Source organism: Lepeophtheirus salmonis, chromosome 2 (genome assembly GCF_016086655.4).
Source record: "Lepeophtheirus salmonis chromosome 2, UVic_Lsal_1.4, whole genome shotgun sequence".
NCBI classification, from domain to species: Eukaryota; Metazoa; Arthropoda; class Copepoda; order Siphonostomatoida; family Caligidae; genus Lepeophtheirus; species Lepeophtheirus salmonis.
This window is the reverse complement of record NC_052132.2, coordinates 29,101,499-29,120,679: the sequence shown is the minus strand read 5'-3', so window position 1 is coordinate 29,120,679 and position 19,181 is coordinate 29,101,499. Positions and strand designations below refer to the sequence as shown.

General features: G+C 29.8%; 1 protein-coding gene across 4 annotated transcripts in view; it reads right to left on the bottom strand.

Annotated features, from left to right (window-relative positions):
• Positions 1–19,181, bottom strand: part of Tusp (WD40 superfamily protein Tusp) — a 78,915-nt gene that overhangs the window by 17,543 nt on the left and 42,191 nt on the right. For all 4 annotated transcript variants that reach the window (XM_071886736.1, XM_071886738.1, XM_071886737.1 and 1 more), the window contains one exon: positions 15,152–15,319. In XM_071886736.1, coding sequence (XP_071742837.1) covers positions 15,152–15,319 — 168 coding nt within the window. The remainder of the gene's footprint in view (positions 1–15,151; positions 15,320–19,181) is intronic.

The window sequence follows — 19,181 nt, the reverse complement described above, 5'->3', positions numbered from 1 at the left end:
GAATCACAAATGGCAAATGCACAACTGACAGTTTCATTGCACGAATACATTATACTTTTTCAGAATGGCGAATAGGTATTATTATTGTAATAAGAATAACATATTTTCATAAAATATAATATCATGCTCCAAGGATACCAAACTTCTATCTCTTGGCACACAACTTAGTCCCAGTTCTTAATTTTGGCCTTTTGTGAATTGGTATCTGGTAGCCTTTCTATCCTCTATTACGTCAAAATCTGTCTCTGTTGCCCAGCAGTCGGTACGATGCATCAAATTGAAAATTTTAGCAAGCCCGATGACATGATGGTCTAACCTTGTATTTCTATTAACCTTGGGTTTACCCAAAGCTACACACCAAGTAAGTGTATATCACTTGTTCAATATTTGTACAGAGTATTGGTTGTAGCGACACTTTTTTGCCCGCTAACGGCACTAAGTATACTTTCATGTTACTCTATAGCTGGTTGCACATATGCAGAATTGACTTTGTTAATTTGGTTAGAAAAAAATGAATTGCTGGAGACTTTTAGAGTAGGGAGAGAGAGATGTTAACTTTTTGAAGATATTCACAGAATAAGCACTTTCTTCGTTCATAAAAATAGATAGAAGTCCTCATTATGTGGAGGAAATTTTATGTTTCTCTCTTATGGGGTATGTTGGGAGGGGGGAGGTTGGCTTGGAGTCAATCTGTGGACTATGGGATGAAACCGTAGGAGATTATTATGTAAAACAATACAACTTTTTCTTGTTATTAAGAGGTTGTGATGATTGAATTTAAACTTTGCGCTGACGCAGTCTCCAATTTAATATACAAAGAGAAAGTATGACGTCCAGGCAAAAATATACAAAGTACCCCAAGTTCACAGTTGCGTTTTGTCACTTGGTTTATAAATTATGGTTCACCTATTTAAATCAGTTTTTCATTCGCTTAGAGATGATTGATTATAATTCAGTAATTTGTTTAAAAACTAATTTTGTATTAAATTTATAGAAAACAGTTTATAGCATAAAAGATTTACTTTACAAGTGACTCATTCTGTTTTTCCCAACAAAAGAGCTTTCCTTAATATTAATAGGTAAATATATTGTTTCATATCATCAAACAATATCAATGAAACCCTACAGTCGTAACCTACCTACAATAAATATATAATATCATCAAAGGGACATAAAATATTGGATAAACCCCCTGAAAAGAGGAAGAGTTCAAAGACAGAAGAAACGTGAGTACATGGAGAAAATAAAACGTTGGTGATTGATTAAAACAGGAGGGGCTAGGAGTCATTTAATCATATAAAACTATAATCTAACTCTTTTTTTTTTACTTTTTTCATCGATAGTAATTTTTATACACAGTATATATATATATTGTAAGAAAATTGTTTATCCCAAGTAAAAGAGAAAGCCTCTTAGTTAAACTTTCTAAAATTACAAAATATTAATGGTAAATTTGCAAATAACTTTGTAGGGAATTATTTTTTTAGAGGTATATATCATTTTTTCCCTTGTTATTCAGCATTATTCCAAAAAAGGTATGAGTAATTGGTTCAGTAACAGTTATTCCATAATCATTGAGACCATAGGCTACAAAGGAATTAATATTTTATTATTTTTTATTTTTGTGTTTAAAAATATATGAGTCTTTGCACAAACAATCAAACTCTGGCGGAATTTGAGCTGATTGAATAATAACTAAGTGATGTTTTTCATCACAATTAAAGTTGTAATGTTTGTTTAGTTGTTTGGAAATGGTGCATGGACATATTTTGTAAAAGTGGAAAGTGGGGCTAGTTTAACCGCGATGAAGTTGATACACTTCTTACAAGTTTTTACAGGCAATGCTTCTGTACTTTTGAGGAATAACACCTATCATTGCAGCAATAGCTTTGGATTATTTTTTAAATTTACACTCAAGGATTAATAACTTTCTTTCCTTTTGTTTGTGTTCTGAAATTAAAGTATTTCAGTGTTTCCTTTAATCATCTTTATTTTATGAAGTTATAACTTTTTTGGGCTATATTTAAGAGTAAAATGGTTAAATAATCAGATGTAAATTATTGGTGTTGTATTAGTCCTTGTCTAAGACTGAAGACAATAGTCCTATCTGGTTCAGTCTTGGTCCAGACCAGTTCAGTCCTGTATATCAGTTCTAAAAACTGATTAAGTTCGGTCCTTTAGGACACCAATAAACTTTATTTCTTCTTATTTTAATCAGTTCTATTTCTGACCGGTATTAAGATTGGACTGGACCGAAAAAATAAGGACTGATAAAAAAAAAATAGAGATTTGTGTTTGAAGTAAAAGAGTAGAGAAAAAGTTAGCGCATGTTAGTTTGGCCAAATATATTAAGCAAATGTGAAGAAGAAAATGTTTTCCATCCTTATTATATATATTTTTTGTTCCTTTAATTAGTTAGATGGGGGTGCAATTAAGTATAAGTAAACATTGTAGTATTAAATTTACTCTATAGAACACAAGAATCCTGTGTGAAATCCATGCACATACCTAAAGTATATTTATTTCTCGAGGAATGACCTGGGCGTGAATCTACGCACATTGAGTTCAGGAAAATAATTTCTCCCGCGTACATTGTCCATGAGCTACGTCGATTCCATAAATATATTGTGTTAAGTTTTACATGTTTCATTCATGACCTATTACTTGTCCCAGTTAAATGCACCTATAAAACTTGAAATATTTGAATATTTTTGTTAAGCTATTTTTTATATTTTGAACAGATACAGATAAACACTGTGATTTTCTATTATTATGTACCTATTATCGTAACTGATAGCTAAATCCACTTTCCTAATCCAGGGCTCAACTTAATACAAAAAACTGACTTAAAGTACAAATTGGAACTATAGTACCCATAAAATTATGAAAGGAAATAAATGCACCAAATGGCAAATAGTTTTGAACTCTACAAAAAAACCATTTATAAGGGCTTAATTATATGAAACAGACTGAATTTTGTATCAACTAGTCCCCTAATATATATCTTATTCAACTTGATGGTGCCACTGCTTGAAAGTATTCCCATAAAGCTATAATTAGCTTTCTAAATCATTAATACTGCATGATAAGTATGACATATAAACATTTTCTGATTCAACACTCAATAAATATATGATGAGTTTGTGTCTTTTTTCTAACTTGTAGGCAAACCATTTGTACATTTATATTTGAGGGGATACAACTTTCTCCCTTCAATGGATACTACCCCTCTTTTCATTCCCTCTTTTCCGACATATATAATTAAACCTATCTTCCTTTCCAAAAAAGTACAAATGTACTTTCATTAACATACTAAAAAAAGCCCAAAGTTTTTCTTCTTCAAAAAGTGCTATCTCACTTACAATGTATAGTAATAAATCAATGGATTTTCAACGAGTCAACCTCTAATGGAAATCCATTTCATAGCCCATGGATATTACCACTAATCAGTCTAAGAGGGTTTTTTGTTCACTAAATGACAAAAGACTTTAAGAGAGAAAGAAATGGAAGGGATAAACCGAGACTTTCTGTACATACAAGTAGAAAAAGGGGGAAAGAAAAAGGTACTACTTATCTTGAATGCTTTCCTAACATGTCTCTCTCATAAATAATAATTTCTGTTATATTATTTGCCTCTTTTTTTTTTTTTTGTAGGAACTTATTCCTTAATCAATTCGTTAAAATATTACTCAAATAATAAAATGTAAAAAGATTGTGTTGTATACATAATTTTTTTGTATTTTAATATATATATAAAAGTTGCAACATTTGACAACGTACCGGGGACAAAATTGGTGTGAAAGCCCATTCTAACTAAAATGCAATTAAATTGTCATTTTCAATTCTGCTTCTAAAAGGAAGCACAAGACTTATTCAAGAAGCTTTTTTTCCTTTTTACTATATCATCCTTGATATAGTTTGTGAGAGAGGCTTGAAGGATATGAGGATGCCCATCGATAGGAAATTTAGGATGGCTCTGTGCTCTCGCTACAGATCTACGTTCTTGACTATTGTATTGAATTTCATCCAGCTATTCATATGCATGTACCCCTTCCATTATGAGAAACTCAATACAAATGCATAGCTTATAATCTAGGCTTTTTTAAAAACATATTGATAATAATTCAACCATTCGGTATCCCAGGGATATTATGGATTAAATGTAGCGTCCATTTTGTTTCCAAACCTTCTATACTATGTATATATATATCTATATATATTCGACTCTCCCACTTTCAAATTTATACTTTTTTTTGGCCCCTGGACCAATGAATTGTCCACTTAGGACAATCGAACAACTGACTTTTTGTAAAGATTGAAATCTTTCAGGTCATTTTCTGCAAAATACAGACATTTTAATTTGAAGAAATAAGACTTTGGGGTAAAATTGGCCATTTTTAAAGCCTTTTTTCCTAAATATGATAAAGAAGGTGAACTACTGTGCACCTGTAATTAAAGCTGGTGGAAATCAAAGTGATAAATAATAATCTTCATAATATGTACTTAATAAAGATTATCCAGTACAAACTCATTCTGATCTGTTGCACATGGTTATTTGTAGCACAGTCAAAGTGGTAAATACTTTTCAACGCCCGGTGTGTATGGGTGGGAGTTAAAAAAATTGTGGAGGGATCTACAATTTTTATTTGATAATTTAAAATGGCTACAACCATTAACACTTTACAAAATTCATTAATTTAATTTATTTTAAAGGATTATAACTAATGATTCGTTTCTAATAATATATTATGTGTAATATATGTATACAGATTAATATGACGTATACCTCTAAGAGGGTTCCCCCATACATAATGGTTTTATGTCTATATAGTATACATAGGTATAATATTGGATAATTTAATATATATACGTAAATCATTATTACAATTAATCATTCTGAAGTAAATGTACGTATCATCACCTTTGCGTTTATTTATGTAAGTGGAAACGACACGTAGTATATATACATTTTTCTAGACATTCATCAATATCCTCAGGGTTATTTTGCTTCAAATTTGTACTGGCGAGTAAAAAGTAATTTCAATCATATAAAATACAGCCAAATCATTAATAAACATATATATAAATGATAATTACTATTGTTGAAAGCAGCTGAAGTAGCATATTACTGTAGGCCCTCACTCATTCGTGGTTTTATTTTCGGAATAAAAATACTCATTATTCGTTTAACTTTTTTGTGGCTTTCTTTCATTAGGTCAAATTGAATTAATATGTTTAATAAAAAAAAACTTATTTGGATAGTAGGTGCCCAAAATTTACAGTGGTATTTAATAACAGTATTATGCACATTATTTTTTAATAACCAGGTTTCATTGCAAAACCAAAAGACAATTGAAATAAAAATGAACAAGTTTGCTTTTATTTTATGTCAATAAGTTTAAAAATGTCGGTGAATCAACATTAAGAAGTCCATTATTGCATCCTAAAGCCAAAACTTATACATCAAAAATACGGCAGTGGTACGCCATGAACTCGGACTTCCTTCTTTAAGAGCTGCTACCAATCTGATCGACGTTGTGTCGAAGCTGTTATTGCTCGTAAAGAAGGACATATTAGATTATAAAATGTAGTATATAAATATCACAAATTGGTTTTGAGTTGAATTTTCTTAATTCCATAAAAATCACGCTTCTCGTAATTTAATCATCCTACTACAAGTACTATGCAATTTTCTAAAATAAAGTTTTTTTAATGTATATTCATATCTTACATGTACATTGTGCATATATACAAAACATAAAATAACATAGTATGAATGAGTAGGAGGAATTGCGTTATATTAACATTAATGAGCATTTTTGCTTTAAACTAGACCTCCCAGCCAAGACCTACACCTTCAAACAGATAAACCTTTTAATGATCATAAAGTTATATACAAAAATAAAAGACTACATAATTCAAAACATAATAGTCAATCTATTGGTCTCCCTCGACGAAAGCGTTCATACCAAATAACAATTGCTTTTAAACAAGGCAGGGAAAAATTTTGTTCTACAAACTTGATCCAATTTCCAAATTCCTTTGTATGGCTGGCAAAGGGGACTTTTCTAGGATGTTCTTCGCATAGTAATTGGCTTTAAAAATTTACCCTCGTGACATTTTTAACAACTCACTCAGTGCACTGATGTTCATAAGTCCCCATACTTGAATTTTCTGGGGAAATTACATAGTTTCATTTGTCTCAACGTCTTTCTTTCTACAAGCCCATACTCAATTAGTTTTTGGATTGGGATGGTGGAACAACTGAAATGAGGAGTCCACAGAAGACAAAAACCTTCCTCTGCCCCAAAATGCCACAATGTCTACTCTTCTTGCAGAATTTAAGGCGTTTTTTCTTTTAAATTTTGGTTAATTTTCGCTGAGGCTTGGGTTCATATGGAAAGCATTTGAATATTCCCTCAAGTGATTTCTAATAATTTCATGGGACACCTGATGACAATGTTTTGATAGTTTTGCGCCTAATTTCCATGTAAATTGCCGTTTTTTGGCCAGGGATTTTGCAATGGGGATTTTACTTGCTCTTGAAAGTTTATTTTTCACTCCCTCTAATAGATTTGTTTTGGAGAAGGCTTTCGCCTTGTTTTTGGCCCACGACCTTTTCACAGTGATAATTGATACTCAAATATCATTGGCAGCTTTTTTTTTGTGTTTTGCCACTCTCAAACAAACCAACGGCCTTGTAGCGTGTGTTTAAACCTTGCTTTTTTATCATGGCAATACCTCATTTCAACTAATACATACATAAAAAAATATCTGCCTTTTGTAAATGAAGATGGTGCAATGGTACAAATTATTTCACTATATTTTCGAACAAATATAGAAATTTTATGTTCTTCGGAATATACCATTTTAAGATTTTTTCAAAAGTATAATCAAATTCTTGAAATACAATTTTTTATTTGAAATAATTGATTTCTTTTATAAGGGTTAAATTGATTATATCTATAAAAAAAAGATCACTTGATTTATTTTTATCTTGATCGTTGATTTCTAACACTCTGATATTCGACCTACTCTATTGTGCATGTCTATCTTTTTCTTTGGATCACTTTTCACCTGTAATTACTTATTGATTTTTGTATCTATTTTTACAGGTGTGACCCTCTTTTTTCGGCTACACACTTTATGATCCAAAGTTTATCAATAAAAAAAGTTATCGCAGGAAAGGCAAAGGAAAATCGATGACTCAGCTTTGGAAAAACATTTTATGAGCAAAAAAATCAAATAAAAAAAAGGTTTATATTCCATTGTTGATATAACTGTTCAATTTATTTTACTCAATACTAAATTGATTTCTTTCTTTTTCAAGTTACCTACTTAACTAACTACATGGTATGTTTATACATTTATAAAACAATTTATCTAAAGGGTATTAAATCTCTTAAAACAAAGAAGTTTTTTTAAGATATCTTGACTTGGAAGAAAAAATCAGTATAACATTGAACAACTGTTATGTTGATGCTATTTTCCTGTTTTATTAGAACTTGAAAGGAATGGTAGAGGAAAAGAAGAAAGATAGTTTCCTACTCTATGTATTTATATCTTTTAAAAAATCAACCGCATAAAATTTGCCTCAGAAATCAAAGAAATAAAAATATAATGCTTGAATCTCTTATTCTTTACTATACATATATAGTTGAGTGATTTAGATAGCAATGTAATTAACAAAAACGAATTTACAAAATATGTCATTGAAAATATAATTATAAAAAGACTCAATTTTTTAGATCGTATCATGGGGCCAATGAAAGTGTGCGTAAAAAATACTCCCGTGCCAATTGGATCTTCATAAAAACATTGTTACTTGCAATTTATTTTTAGGTTATTAACATATATTGTTTCAAAATTTATCAGCTTACATACACTGTATTATTAATTTCAATTCGTCAACAAACAACAGCCATGGAGGCCAAAAGACAAAAGATTTCAGATTTTTTTCTCCGCACTCTGTAAAGGAAGACGTAGACATTGTGTGACTGGCTCTGTTGAGCTTTTCTTGTGAGATCAAGAGACTCATTAAGAGTGGCGACAGTCTCTCCAAGAAGACATCAATTGGAGGAGACAACAAGATTTTGACTGAAAACTTCTTGACCGCCGTGGCCTTTGAAATTGAAGCCAAGGATTACCAAAAGGCGATAAAAGAGGTTTTGCAGCCTTGGCTGGATGCCAACTACCCGGAGTGGATTACTGTTTGAAACAAGACTCAGCACCTGGCCAAAACAGAACAAGTTTGGTGCAAGGAAAACCTCCAAAAAATTCTAGTCTCCAGACTTGTGGCCCCTTATTACCGGTCTGCTCGCTACTGAACTATGGAATAAGGGATTTATGAAGAATAATGCTGTAAATTTCCCTCTGCAATATTGGTCCCCTGAAGACCTTCTTTATAAATGAGTGGGCTGAAATGTCCAAAGACTACATCATCAAGATGTGCAAGGGCTTGATGCTTAGACTGGTGAGCAAGGTTGCCTTTGAAGGAGTGTATTTTGGGAAATAATTTTTGATATTATTAGTTGTAATTTTAATAAAAAGATACTCCTGAAAATATGTCCATGTTGCTCTTAATGAAACGGATTAAAATCTTACTATTATAAATGCCACGATTTGCTTAAAAGAAACATTGTACATTGAAATGTACTTAAGTCTATTTAATTACTTTATTTAAATTGTAAGTACAAGTATTAGGCTTATTTTTTGAGGTATTTAAGTAATATATAAGTATGTACGATTTAGTTAAGTACAAATGTAGGTATTAGGAAAATCACATTTACTTATTGTTTTGTATGAATCCTTTTTTCTACTATTATAGAAAGTAAATTGCTGGAAGTTAACCTAATAACTCCTTGCAAAGAAGACAATTTATCGTCCAAAATAGAGAAGACAAATTTAATCATTTTTTAACAAGATTGATGAACTATTTTCCATAATTTTCAATCCAAAGTAGTTATGTAGTTATAATGACTACTTTTTCATCCAAGCATGATTATATGTGTTTCATGAATTCTTCTGTATAAGTCCTCTTATGTTATTATTATATATATATATGCAACAATTACAAAAGAAGACTTATAAGAGGGGAGGGCAAATGGCAAAAAAGTGAAATTTGTGTCACGGTTAATCTAGAAATTAAATAAATTCATTGTATTAATTATAAAAACATTACATTTCCATCATAGTAAGGTTATGAAGATCTACTTATAAAGGTTTTCTTTAAAAGTCTTTCTCCTATTACGTTCAAATTATTCAGTTGGGTTAGCGTTGCTCGTCCAATGTGGGACTGGAAATTCATTAACAATGGTCAATGCTAATTATTCTGAACATTTAAGCCCTTATTAGTATTGGCAAGTATTATAATATCATAATATATATATGTATTATTATTAATTATTAAAATAAATGTGGTAAAAACTTCAAATAACATAGTAATGCATATTAAAAATTAGGTAAAGATGAGAAGTTCATTTTTTATGTTTGTCAAAAAATTACCAAATGGAAGTTTGTAAAGAAAATTGAAATAACTGTTTTGTAATAATTTTGCAATAAAAGTAGTTTATAACATTTATTGGCATTGTAAAGATGAACACAATAATTCTAAGCTGTTTTTTTTCGTACTTTTAACACGCGATAACTGTTTCAATTTTAAAAATATTAAAAAAAAATACATAATATAAATTGAAATCGGAAATTGAATATGCTTTATTTTAATTTTTTTAAACTTCACAAATTTTAGGTCCACATTGTATCGTTTTGTCTCATATCTTCTTAAAAATTCAAAATTGACGTTTGATGAAAAAAAAGAGAAAAAATTTGAAAATAATTGAAGAATTATTCAGAAAATGACAGATATTTCAGTTAAAAATCAATTTTTATGTATCAAGTTAATACTCAAACGAATTTCCAGACAAATTTTTACAAACTCCTTTTATCTAGGAATACACTATTCCATTGGAAATCCCTTTTTTTGCACACTAGAAAAAACGAAAAAAGCGCAATTTTCACAGATTTCTTTTTTCCCTACACTTTTTTTTGATTTTGAATCAATTTAGAAAATTTCATGATTCGTATAGTATTTTTTTTCGAGGAGCTGGTCACTTTTTGACTTGTAAATCAACCCCATATCTAGTATTCCTTAGCTCACAAAAACAATTTTTGTATTTTTGGAATAGAATAAGCACTCATGTCTTAGCCGGCCCTGGTTCAAAAGAGGCACCCATGCAAATTTTCAGTTTGCTAGGCCAAATGTTGATGGGCCCATAAATGACACCACAAAAAACTGTCTTATATATATATACAAATAATGCAAAAAAATTCTTGAACAGAAATATAGTATATGAAGTACAAATGGAACATAAAAATAATTCAATTTTTCCAGATAATTTGAATATTGGCAATAAGGGCAGTTTTTGAGCCCTAGTCTTGAAATAATGTTATTATTATTGTTTTATTATTTTAGAACTACATAGGTTAGCATATTGGTGTATGATCTGACGTCATATTATTGACATACTTTTTCCTTGTCTATTATGTTTAGCCCCTGATGTGTAACAATTATTGATTAGTATTTAATCTGTGAAGTTATTATTTATACGGTGTTACTTAGCGACGTAAAAAATATATAATTATCCTCTCCATCCGATTTATTACATTAACAGTCTGTACATTAGTAGTCTTCTGTTAAATCCCTGGTGTGTTTATTTACCATAGAAACATAAATATTCTTGTAATATACGATATTGTCTATCATATCTTTACTCCACTTTTTGCGACGGTCCTTCATTAGTTTAATCGATATACAAAATGAATTATCCAGGTTTTAAAGAATCTTTATTAATATTTTCTTATTATTTATCAACCTTCGACGATGAGAATGAAAATAAAGATAGTAAGAGGAGTGGAGGATTTCGGATTTGAAAAAAAAAAACACAAACAAAATGCCCCCTTTGATTTCTATTTAATTATTTAAAATAATATATTCTCTAGAGTCCACAAAATTATTTTCCATAACTACTATTTTACACTATAAAGTCACGTGTAAGTGATGGTAAAAAAAATTCAATTTGTTCTTTGATGCTCATGATGTAATAACTTGTATTGCGTAGATTTTGGAAGTGAAAGTAAATTTCCAATAACACTAAGAGCCCCAATAATATTCTCTGAAACTTATTTAGAGTGATACGGCAAGGTATGAATTAGACATTTGTTCAATTTATAAAATAAAATGGCACATATTGTGTGGCTCCCCTTTATCGCTGTTGTTATTAAAGTAGAGTCTTCTTAATCCTTTCTTTCCCAAATTTGTGAGTGAAAAAAAATGAACATCGAAATTTTATTGGAATAACATCATATAGTACATATATGTATGTACATTTCAAAATTCAATTTTGAGTTTAAAGCACAAAATGAGAATAATTCCATGTGGCATCATTGAGAAAGTATGAAATGAAATGGTAGGGATTCCATATGGCATCAGTAGGAAAATCTTATGGTATACTTGAAAGGCAAAATAAAACAAAAATATTTCCAAATAAAATAATAGAAAAGTAAAACAGTGAATTCCTTTTAATTCCCTTTGTAAAAAGTGTTAAATTGATAAATAATTTTGTAAATACTTTTTATGGAATGTCGTGAAGTACTGTAGCCTTAACTATTACTGCATCCACAAAATGATATAATATTCTGAGATATAGAAAGGGGTAAGACTACATAAAATTCAATCATGTACATATACCTATGTTGATAAGCTTTTCTGTGTAGTTAATCTAAACAGATTAGTTCAATAATAATGAACTTCGATACAAAGTAAATATTTTTCAAAGACTAACAAAGATAGAGTTATGATTTTTGAGGTATTATTATTAGAAGAACATGTTACATATAAGAATAATATTGAGCTGAAGCTGAAAAAAAGTGTATCTTTGATAAATGTAGTGGATAACACGGACACTGAGATTGTGTGTGAATATCCAATATATTTATATTGTATATGTACATCTTGAAATATGTTCAATAAATAAGTCCCACTCTGACCCTTCAACCACCAAAAAGACTATTACACTCTGTATTATTCTTATAATAAATAATAGGAGATTTAATAATCAGTTTCAAATTTTGATTTATTTACTTCAACTCGTCCTTCAAGGACTGTGGAAAGATTTAAAATTATATAATCATCCATGCATTTTCAAGATGCCAGAGGTATTTGTTCTTTAATTCTTCTTCGAGATGAATGTTGTTTTTATTTTCATTTGAATGACAAAGTTCCCAAGTTCTCGTTTGATTACATTCTTTTTGGAATGTCCAAAGGGAAGGAAAAGTCTATTCCAGAAACTAAGATTTTATGCTAAACATAGCTAACTCACTTCTGGGTGTACAATATAATATCTGCAACCAGGGAACGGAGTCTTTTTCGTCAGGATTTCCCCTAAAACTATGCATCAGATATTGTTCAGTTTTATATATGAGCTTGCTACAGGGCGTTAAGAGCAAATCGGTCCTTGTGTGCGACTGCGTCTTTGTTATAATGCACCTGTCGGATGGTGCTCTTTTCTTGCTGCCATAAACGCTGTTCTATCAACAATTTTTTCGCCATCACGACGACAGCTGCTCCAGATTTACAAAATATTGTGTTTACAGAGCAGGAACGGCATTGGACATTGATGATTACTTTTGTCTGCTTTCCTCTACGAGAGTTCAGGCTTGGATCCCGCAAATCGCTGAAGATAGACATTGTGTCTGGTAGTAAGACTATTCATTCACTTACTCATGTCTCAAACAAATCGCTGAATTAGCTAAGTGATAACTTGTATGACTCCATTGGGAAGAAAATATTGTCCCTCTGCAGTCCAAATCTTTATCCAATGGATTATTTTTTCTGGAGTTACATTGAATCTTAAACAAATTCTATATCTCACGCCATCAAGGATGCTCTGATTCCATCTATCAAGGAGACAATGACCAAATGCCAAAGAACTACTTCGTCCACCGCTGCTCCTCTTTCCGGTTCCAGATCCAGGGTTTGATTGATGCTGGAGGCGAATACATCAAATGACCTTTTTTTCAACATATATGTGTACAATTCCAGCCAGTTTTAAGAAAATCCTCTGAAAAATGTTGACTGAGTCACAATTTATAGATTTTTGAGAAATGCACCAATCGGATCTTAACACCGTGTATATAGGTTCCAAAGCCGAGAAAGTAAAAGACAGTATCTGGTCATTTTGCTTGCAAATAGCAACTAGACGTTGTACGTGTACTAAAATCCACAAAAACATATTAATGTGGATTTGTAATTCCTTTTACTTGGGAGAGAGAATTCAAAAACAAGCTCACAAATTTTATATGTATGTATATATAATTACTGATAAACAATTTTCCTTGAACTGCTTTATGCTTCAAGCAACTCAGGATTTGTTTCAAAACTACAAACTTGAAGAAACATACAATATAATTTTATTGCTTTTATCTCATAAAAAAAAGCCAGCTAACTTTTTATTTTTTCTGAAATAATACACAAAAAATGAAAAAAAAGATTTTTTACATTGTATTAATAAAACATTCACAATATTAAAGTAAAGTCATTAGCCTAAGTACCTTTAATATATTTATTGAATTGTATTTATTTATGCGTCACATAAAAATAGGGTATTTTAATATCTAATATGTATGTAATTTTAGTATTTATATTTATAATGAATGTCACTTTAATATTATTAATATAATGCTTTCATAAATGAGTATCATTATATTTTTTAACAATGAAGAGAATAAAACTTCCTTGTCAACCTTTTGCATGGTTATACTTTTAAGACGAAAAAACTAAAGAACAATATATTTAACATTACCATTAAAACTTATGTGCAATTAAAACATAAATTAGGATGCAAAACATTGTTCCTTTATATTAAAAAATATAGATAATTGTATACAGGGTGTCCACGATAAATTGGAACTACTTTAAACTTCATCCAGATCCATAATGTGGATATTTGGGGTTAAACCATACTAATATAAAAGGTTGTGTGAACAGTACACTATAACTTCCACCACAATTGTTTTGACAACAAACAATAGTCATCATGGAACAAGCAAGGAGAGACGCCATCCTCGAATTGGCTCGCGCGGGACGCAAGCCTTCTGCTATTTACAAGCTTCTTAACTACCCCAAGACCACGGTGTACCGGGTCTTTAATGCCTGGGAGGTTGAGGAGAAGGTCTGCCACAAGGCCCACAACATAAGAAGTGACCGAATCCGCACTCTCTGCTTCCTTGAAGGCCTCCAGAAGTCCATCAAGGCTTCGCCGGGGACTTCCTTATCCAGGTTGGCCAAGAACGGTGGAGTGAGTGGTCTCCAAGGCTATGAACGAGGACCTCGGGTATAGGTCATACCAAATGGCCAAACAACACATCCTCACGGTATCCATGAAGGCCACCCGGCTCACCAAAGTGTAAGCGTCTCTTCAATGACCTGAAGAGCCATGGAGGATGAATCTTAATTCTCCTCCGACGAGAAGAACTGGTCTGTCGACAGAAGCTACAACGTCCAGAATGACAAGTGGCTTGCCAAAGAGAGAGAAGAGGTCCCTGCGGTCTTCACCACAAAGTTCCCGGGCTCCATTACGAGGGAGTGGAATGCTGTCAATTCCGCGGAAGTCATCAGGGCATGCAAATCCTTTAGGGGCAGGATGGAGAAGATGGTGGCTGCTGAGGGAGGACATGTTGAATAAATTTATTGTTTAATATCATGTCTCACTTTTTCATATTTACAAATACACTCCAAATTCCATTTTTATCAACCAGGTTGAATTTTAAGATAGTTCCAATTTATTGTGGACACCCTGTATATGTACTTTTTATAATAAGATCCTTTGTAATAAATATAATTAATAAAAATGTCAAAAAGCTTTCTAATATTTTTTACTTATTTCTATGGCTTTTTCTTTATTAAAAAAAACAAAAATACAATTAAAACTTATTCCATTGTATTTTTGTTTTTAACACAAAACTCTACTAATTGATTCATTATTTAAGAATTGATTTATCTACTAATGTTGCTATCAAAACAGTTAGTTAGATATTAGACGGATATTTCAAGCTCTGGAGAAATTACAAAGAATAAGATCAAATAAAACCTTACCTCTGCTCTATGCCCACGCAGGTTATAATTCGTTCTAACTGGTGGCTCATGAGATCCTTCTCCACAATGCGACTTTGTATACGTAACCCCCACAACTCCTCTCAGATTGGCAGTGCTGAGCCATCCTTCTTGATAATAATGATTCCGATTGAGTTTCCATCCTTCGTCCTATTATTCATAAAAAGATTTATTATAATTAAATATGACACTAATGATCTGGAATGTGACAAATGCTTAGGCATTTGTTTATACTAAAACTATGGGTCCATGAATCTTTAACTAACCAACTTATCTTCTTATTCTATAACTTTTTGATGATGATGACAAGTTGTTTATGACATTAATATTTATTTACCAACTTTTTTGTATGAATTAAAATGTCCTTGAAAGTTTGAAAAGTCTCTGAGGACTTATACTTAAAGAAATGTTGTTCCCCCGCCCCTCCTCCCATAATATTCTGTGCTTTTTCCACTTATTTTTTTTTTGGGGAGAGTATTTTTTTATGAAGAAGCAGAAACTCTATAATGTTTGGGTAAAATGATTAGTATAAATCATTATGTAATAAAATAAATTGTATCACAATCAACTACTCCAATTTTTTTTTCCACTGTTAATTTGTCTACTACGCTGGCTCATTATTTGAGTTCTGAACAATACTCTATTAAATTTGAATCAAAAGAGAGTTTTACTACGTTACAGATTTTAACAAATTTAATGAAGACATTTCTTATCCCCCACCCCAGAAAAAAAAGACTTTTTTTTATATATCTTTCAAAATGAATTAGAATACAATTTCATGGCAAAGATAAATCTGTAATCCTTGAATAAAATAAATTTAATACGGTGTGAAAATACTTATAAAATACAATTTATGTAACAATTAATTATGTTTCTGATGGATTAAGGATCAGAAAAGTAGGATAGTTGCAGAAAAATATAGTACTTTTGTAAAAGTAATAAATATTTTGAGTAAAATATTGTACATGTTAACAAAATGGTTTACTAACATATTTCTCTATACATATTAGGATCTGAATTTTATAACTATTTCTATGAAATTTTGATAGTACATAACTGTGATCTACATATATCAATCATATTTGTTTTTTTTAGAAAAAATTATAAGGACCTTTTTGACCATTATATAAACATATAACTTTTTCATTGCTTTTGTAAAAATATATGACAAACTAAGTTAAATCCTTAATTTCCTCGAAAACTTATATCATTTTTTTTTTCATTACGAAGGACTATGAGGAATATGACAATAGCTGTTAAATTTTTTGGACCACAAGTTCAAACAGAACCCCAGTTTTTACCACTGTGAATAATGAGAAATACATTTTTGATTGAGGGTATAGGTATTTTTGATTGAGGGTACAGTTATTTTTGTTAGGCAGTCCTACTGTGACACCTTAATAAACGGTCATAATTCACCAATTTCATTAATTAAAAAAGAATTATGCCGTTATCCTAAAATTCTAAATATCCTTAAATTTGATTGTCTACGCCTCTTTCACAAATGACCAACTTACACATGGATAACATCACTTAAAAATGCCCCATTTTTGTTGAGTTATGAATATCCATAGTATTAAATAATGTTGTATTGGTCATGGAATTCTACATACAGGAAATCTATTTAAGTCATTTTGATTTTTGTTTTTTTCCCACTTGAGCTATAGATCCTTTTTTTTTATATTTACTTTATAAAGTTGCAGTTTTGATTGCATAATATTTAAATATATTTTTCATTTCTTAATTCTTTAGAAATAAACATGTTTTAACGATATCTGTAGTAAGTAAATTATTTATGTTTCAAGATAATAATTTAAAAAAATGTCAAAAATAATTGCGTAGATTAAAATTTATTACGAAAAAATGTGGGAAAGTCCAATCTTTGTTAAAATTTATAATTAAACATTTAAAAATATTAAATACAGTTGTATATTTGGGGTTTTTTTTTTTACTGGTATATAATATTAGAAAAATGACTCATTTGGGAAAAGGGAAATTGCTGTCCTTATTCTAGAGTTACATGAATTTATCCTACTACAAAATTAATTCTAGGGATAATTATGAATGATAATCTATGATCACAACTATTAATGAAACTTTATCTACTGAAATAACCTTGTATTAAAAACCAATATAGATCGTTTTTAGCTTTGGAAAAATTAATCTGTAGTCAATTGAGACCGATTTTAGAGCGATACAACACTACTATTAGAGGCAAATAATTCAAAAGTATGTGAGATTGACATAATTTTTTATCTACGAGATTACAATATTTAGTCATGGTTTCTTCTTTCTTTTTTTGAAAAAAAGGTTGAGAGATAAAATAAAAGTTTAATATACAACCCTATTTTACATATATATTAAACTGTGAACATATTTCCTGATGATACAATGCCCAAGAAACATATCTTCTACGAAAAAACATTTATTTTTATTCACAAACATACAATAAATTGTAAATATTATTTTTTTAGTATCAAGTTTCTTTTGACAATTTTTTTTTACTTCAGAACTTATATATATATATACCAACCAAGACTAAAAGTTTCCTGGCTTATAATATACGTTTATGTGCTAATATGGTATGTTTAGAAAGTATTTTTGGTGCTTTATGCGTATACTTAAATACATTAATGTTAAGGTGATAAAGCTTAATACATGCATAATTTATGGTTATGTTTTTGACGCAAATATACACAGTATCCTGCAAGTTTCCTCTCTTTTATATTAACATAATTGTAACATCAGTATTATAGATAGTTATATAATTTAAATTATTTTAAACCTTATCCCCATACTGTCAAAATTATTAATTTTTTTGGGAAAAAAATATTTTGATGATAGAAACGTAATTTTTTTTGTATATCATTTCAGTGTAACAGGATTTTATACAGAAACTTATTAGTCTTTTCTTTTTCTTTTTTTTGAAAAATTGTATGTTCCCAATTTTATACACTAGAAATGTCGAGAATATTTATGTACTTTTTTTTTTGGCAAGTTTATCTTACCTTAACTTAACGCCAAAGGACAAAATAGTGAATAGTTTAATCATAAAATAGACTGTAGCATCAAGAACTGAGAAATTATAAATTCTGAATAACATTTAATGGTAGTTAAATATTCAGAATTTTAATTTGAATCAGATATCTAAAGAACTTATAGATATAATCATTGGGCCCATAAAACAATGTGTGTTACTTCTAAATATATAACAAATTATTTAACGAATTCATTTAAGTCAGAAATATATGAATATATATATATGATTTTTAGTGAATTTGTATTAATTTGATCAATCATTATTGGATAACTGATTGATGAAGTTTCTACTAAAAAGGTGATAATTGGATCAATTATTATTGGATAACTCATTGGTAAATTTATACATTTTTTTTCTTCAAGATGTTCATTCAAACTTTTTTATGAATAATTTATCATAAATTAACATTGATATTTTAGAGGTAAATCTAGAAATTAAATCCAACAAATACATATAACTCAATATATATATGTAAAGACTGTTTCAAGATGCAGTCACAATGTTATTTTAAATGTTGGACAAAAAAATTATGTTTGAGTCAGTTTAGGTAAACAAATGAAAATAAAGAGTTCTAATATTGACAGATCCCATTAGAGCTAAAGTTTTAGGAAGTGTCTGATATATGAAAAATTTCATCATTCTAAAACCACTCATACTTTCTTTATTAAAATTAATGATTAAAGATTCAGCATAACATAAAAAATTCTTATTTTATAAAAAAATAGTATTTTTATAATTAAAATGTCCATTAATCTCAGTTTTTAGTTTACATTATTTCGAGGATTGTTACTAGAAAATTGTAAATATAATGAAAATTCAAATTTTGTCTGCATTATAAAACGTATATAGCTTATATATATATATATGTAAGTATACAGTATAAATATACATTTATTCAAAATAAAGAAAAGAAATGTCTAAATCGATATTCTTCTATTCGGAATAGGAAGAAAATAACTTTCTCTTTAGAAT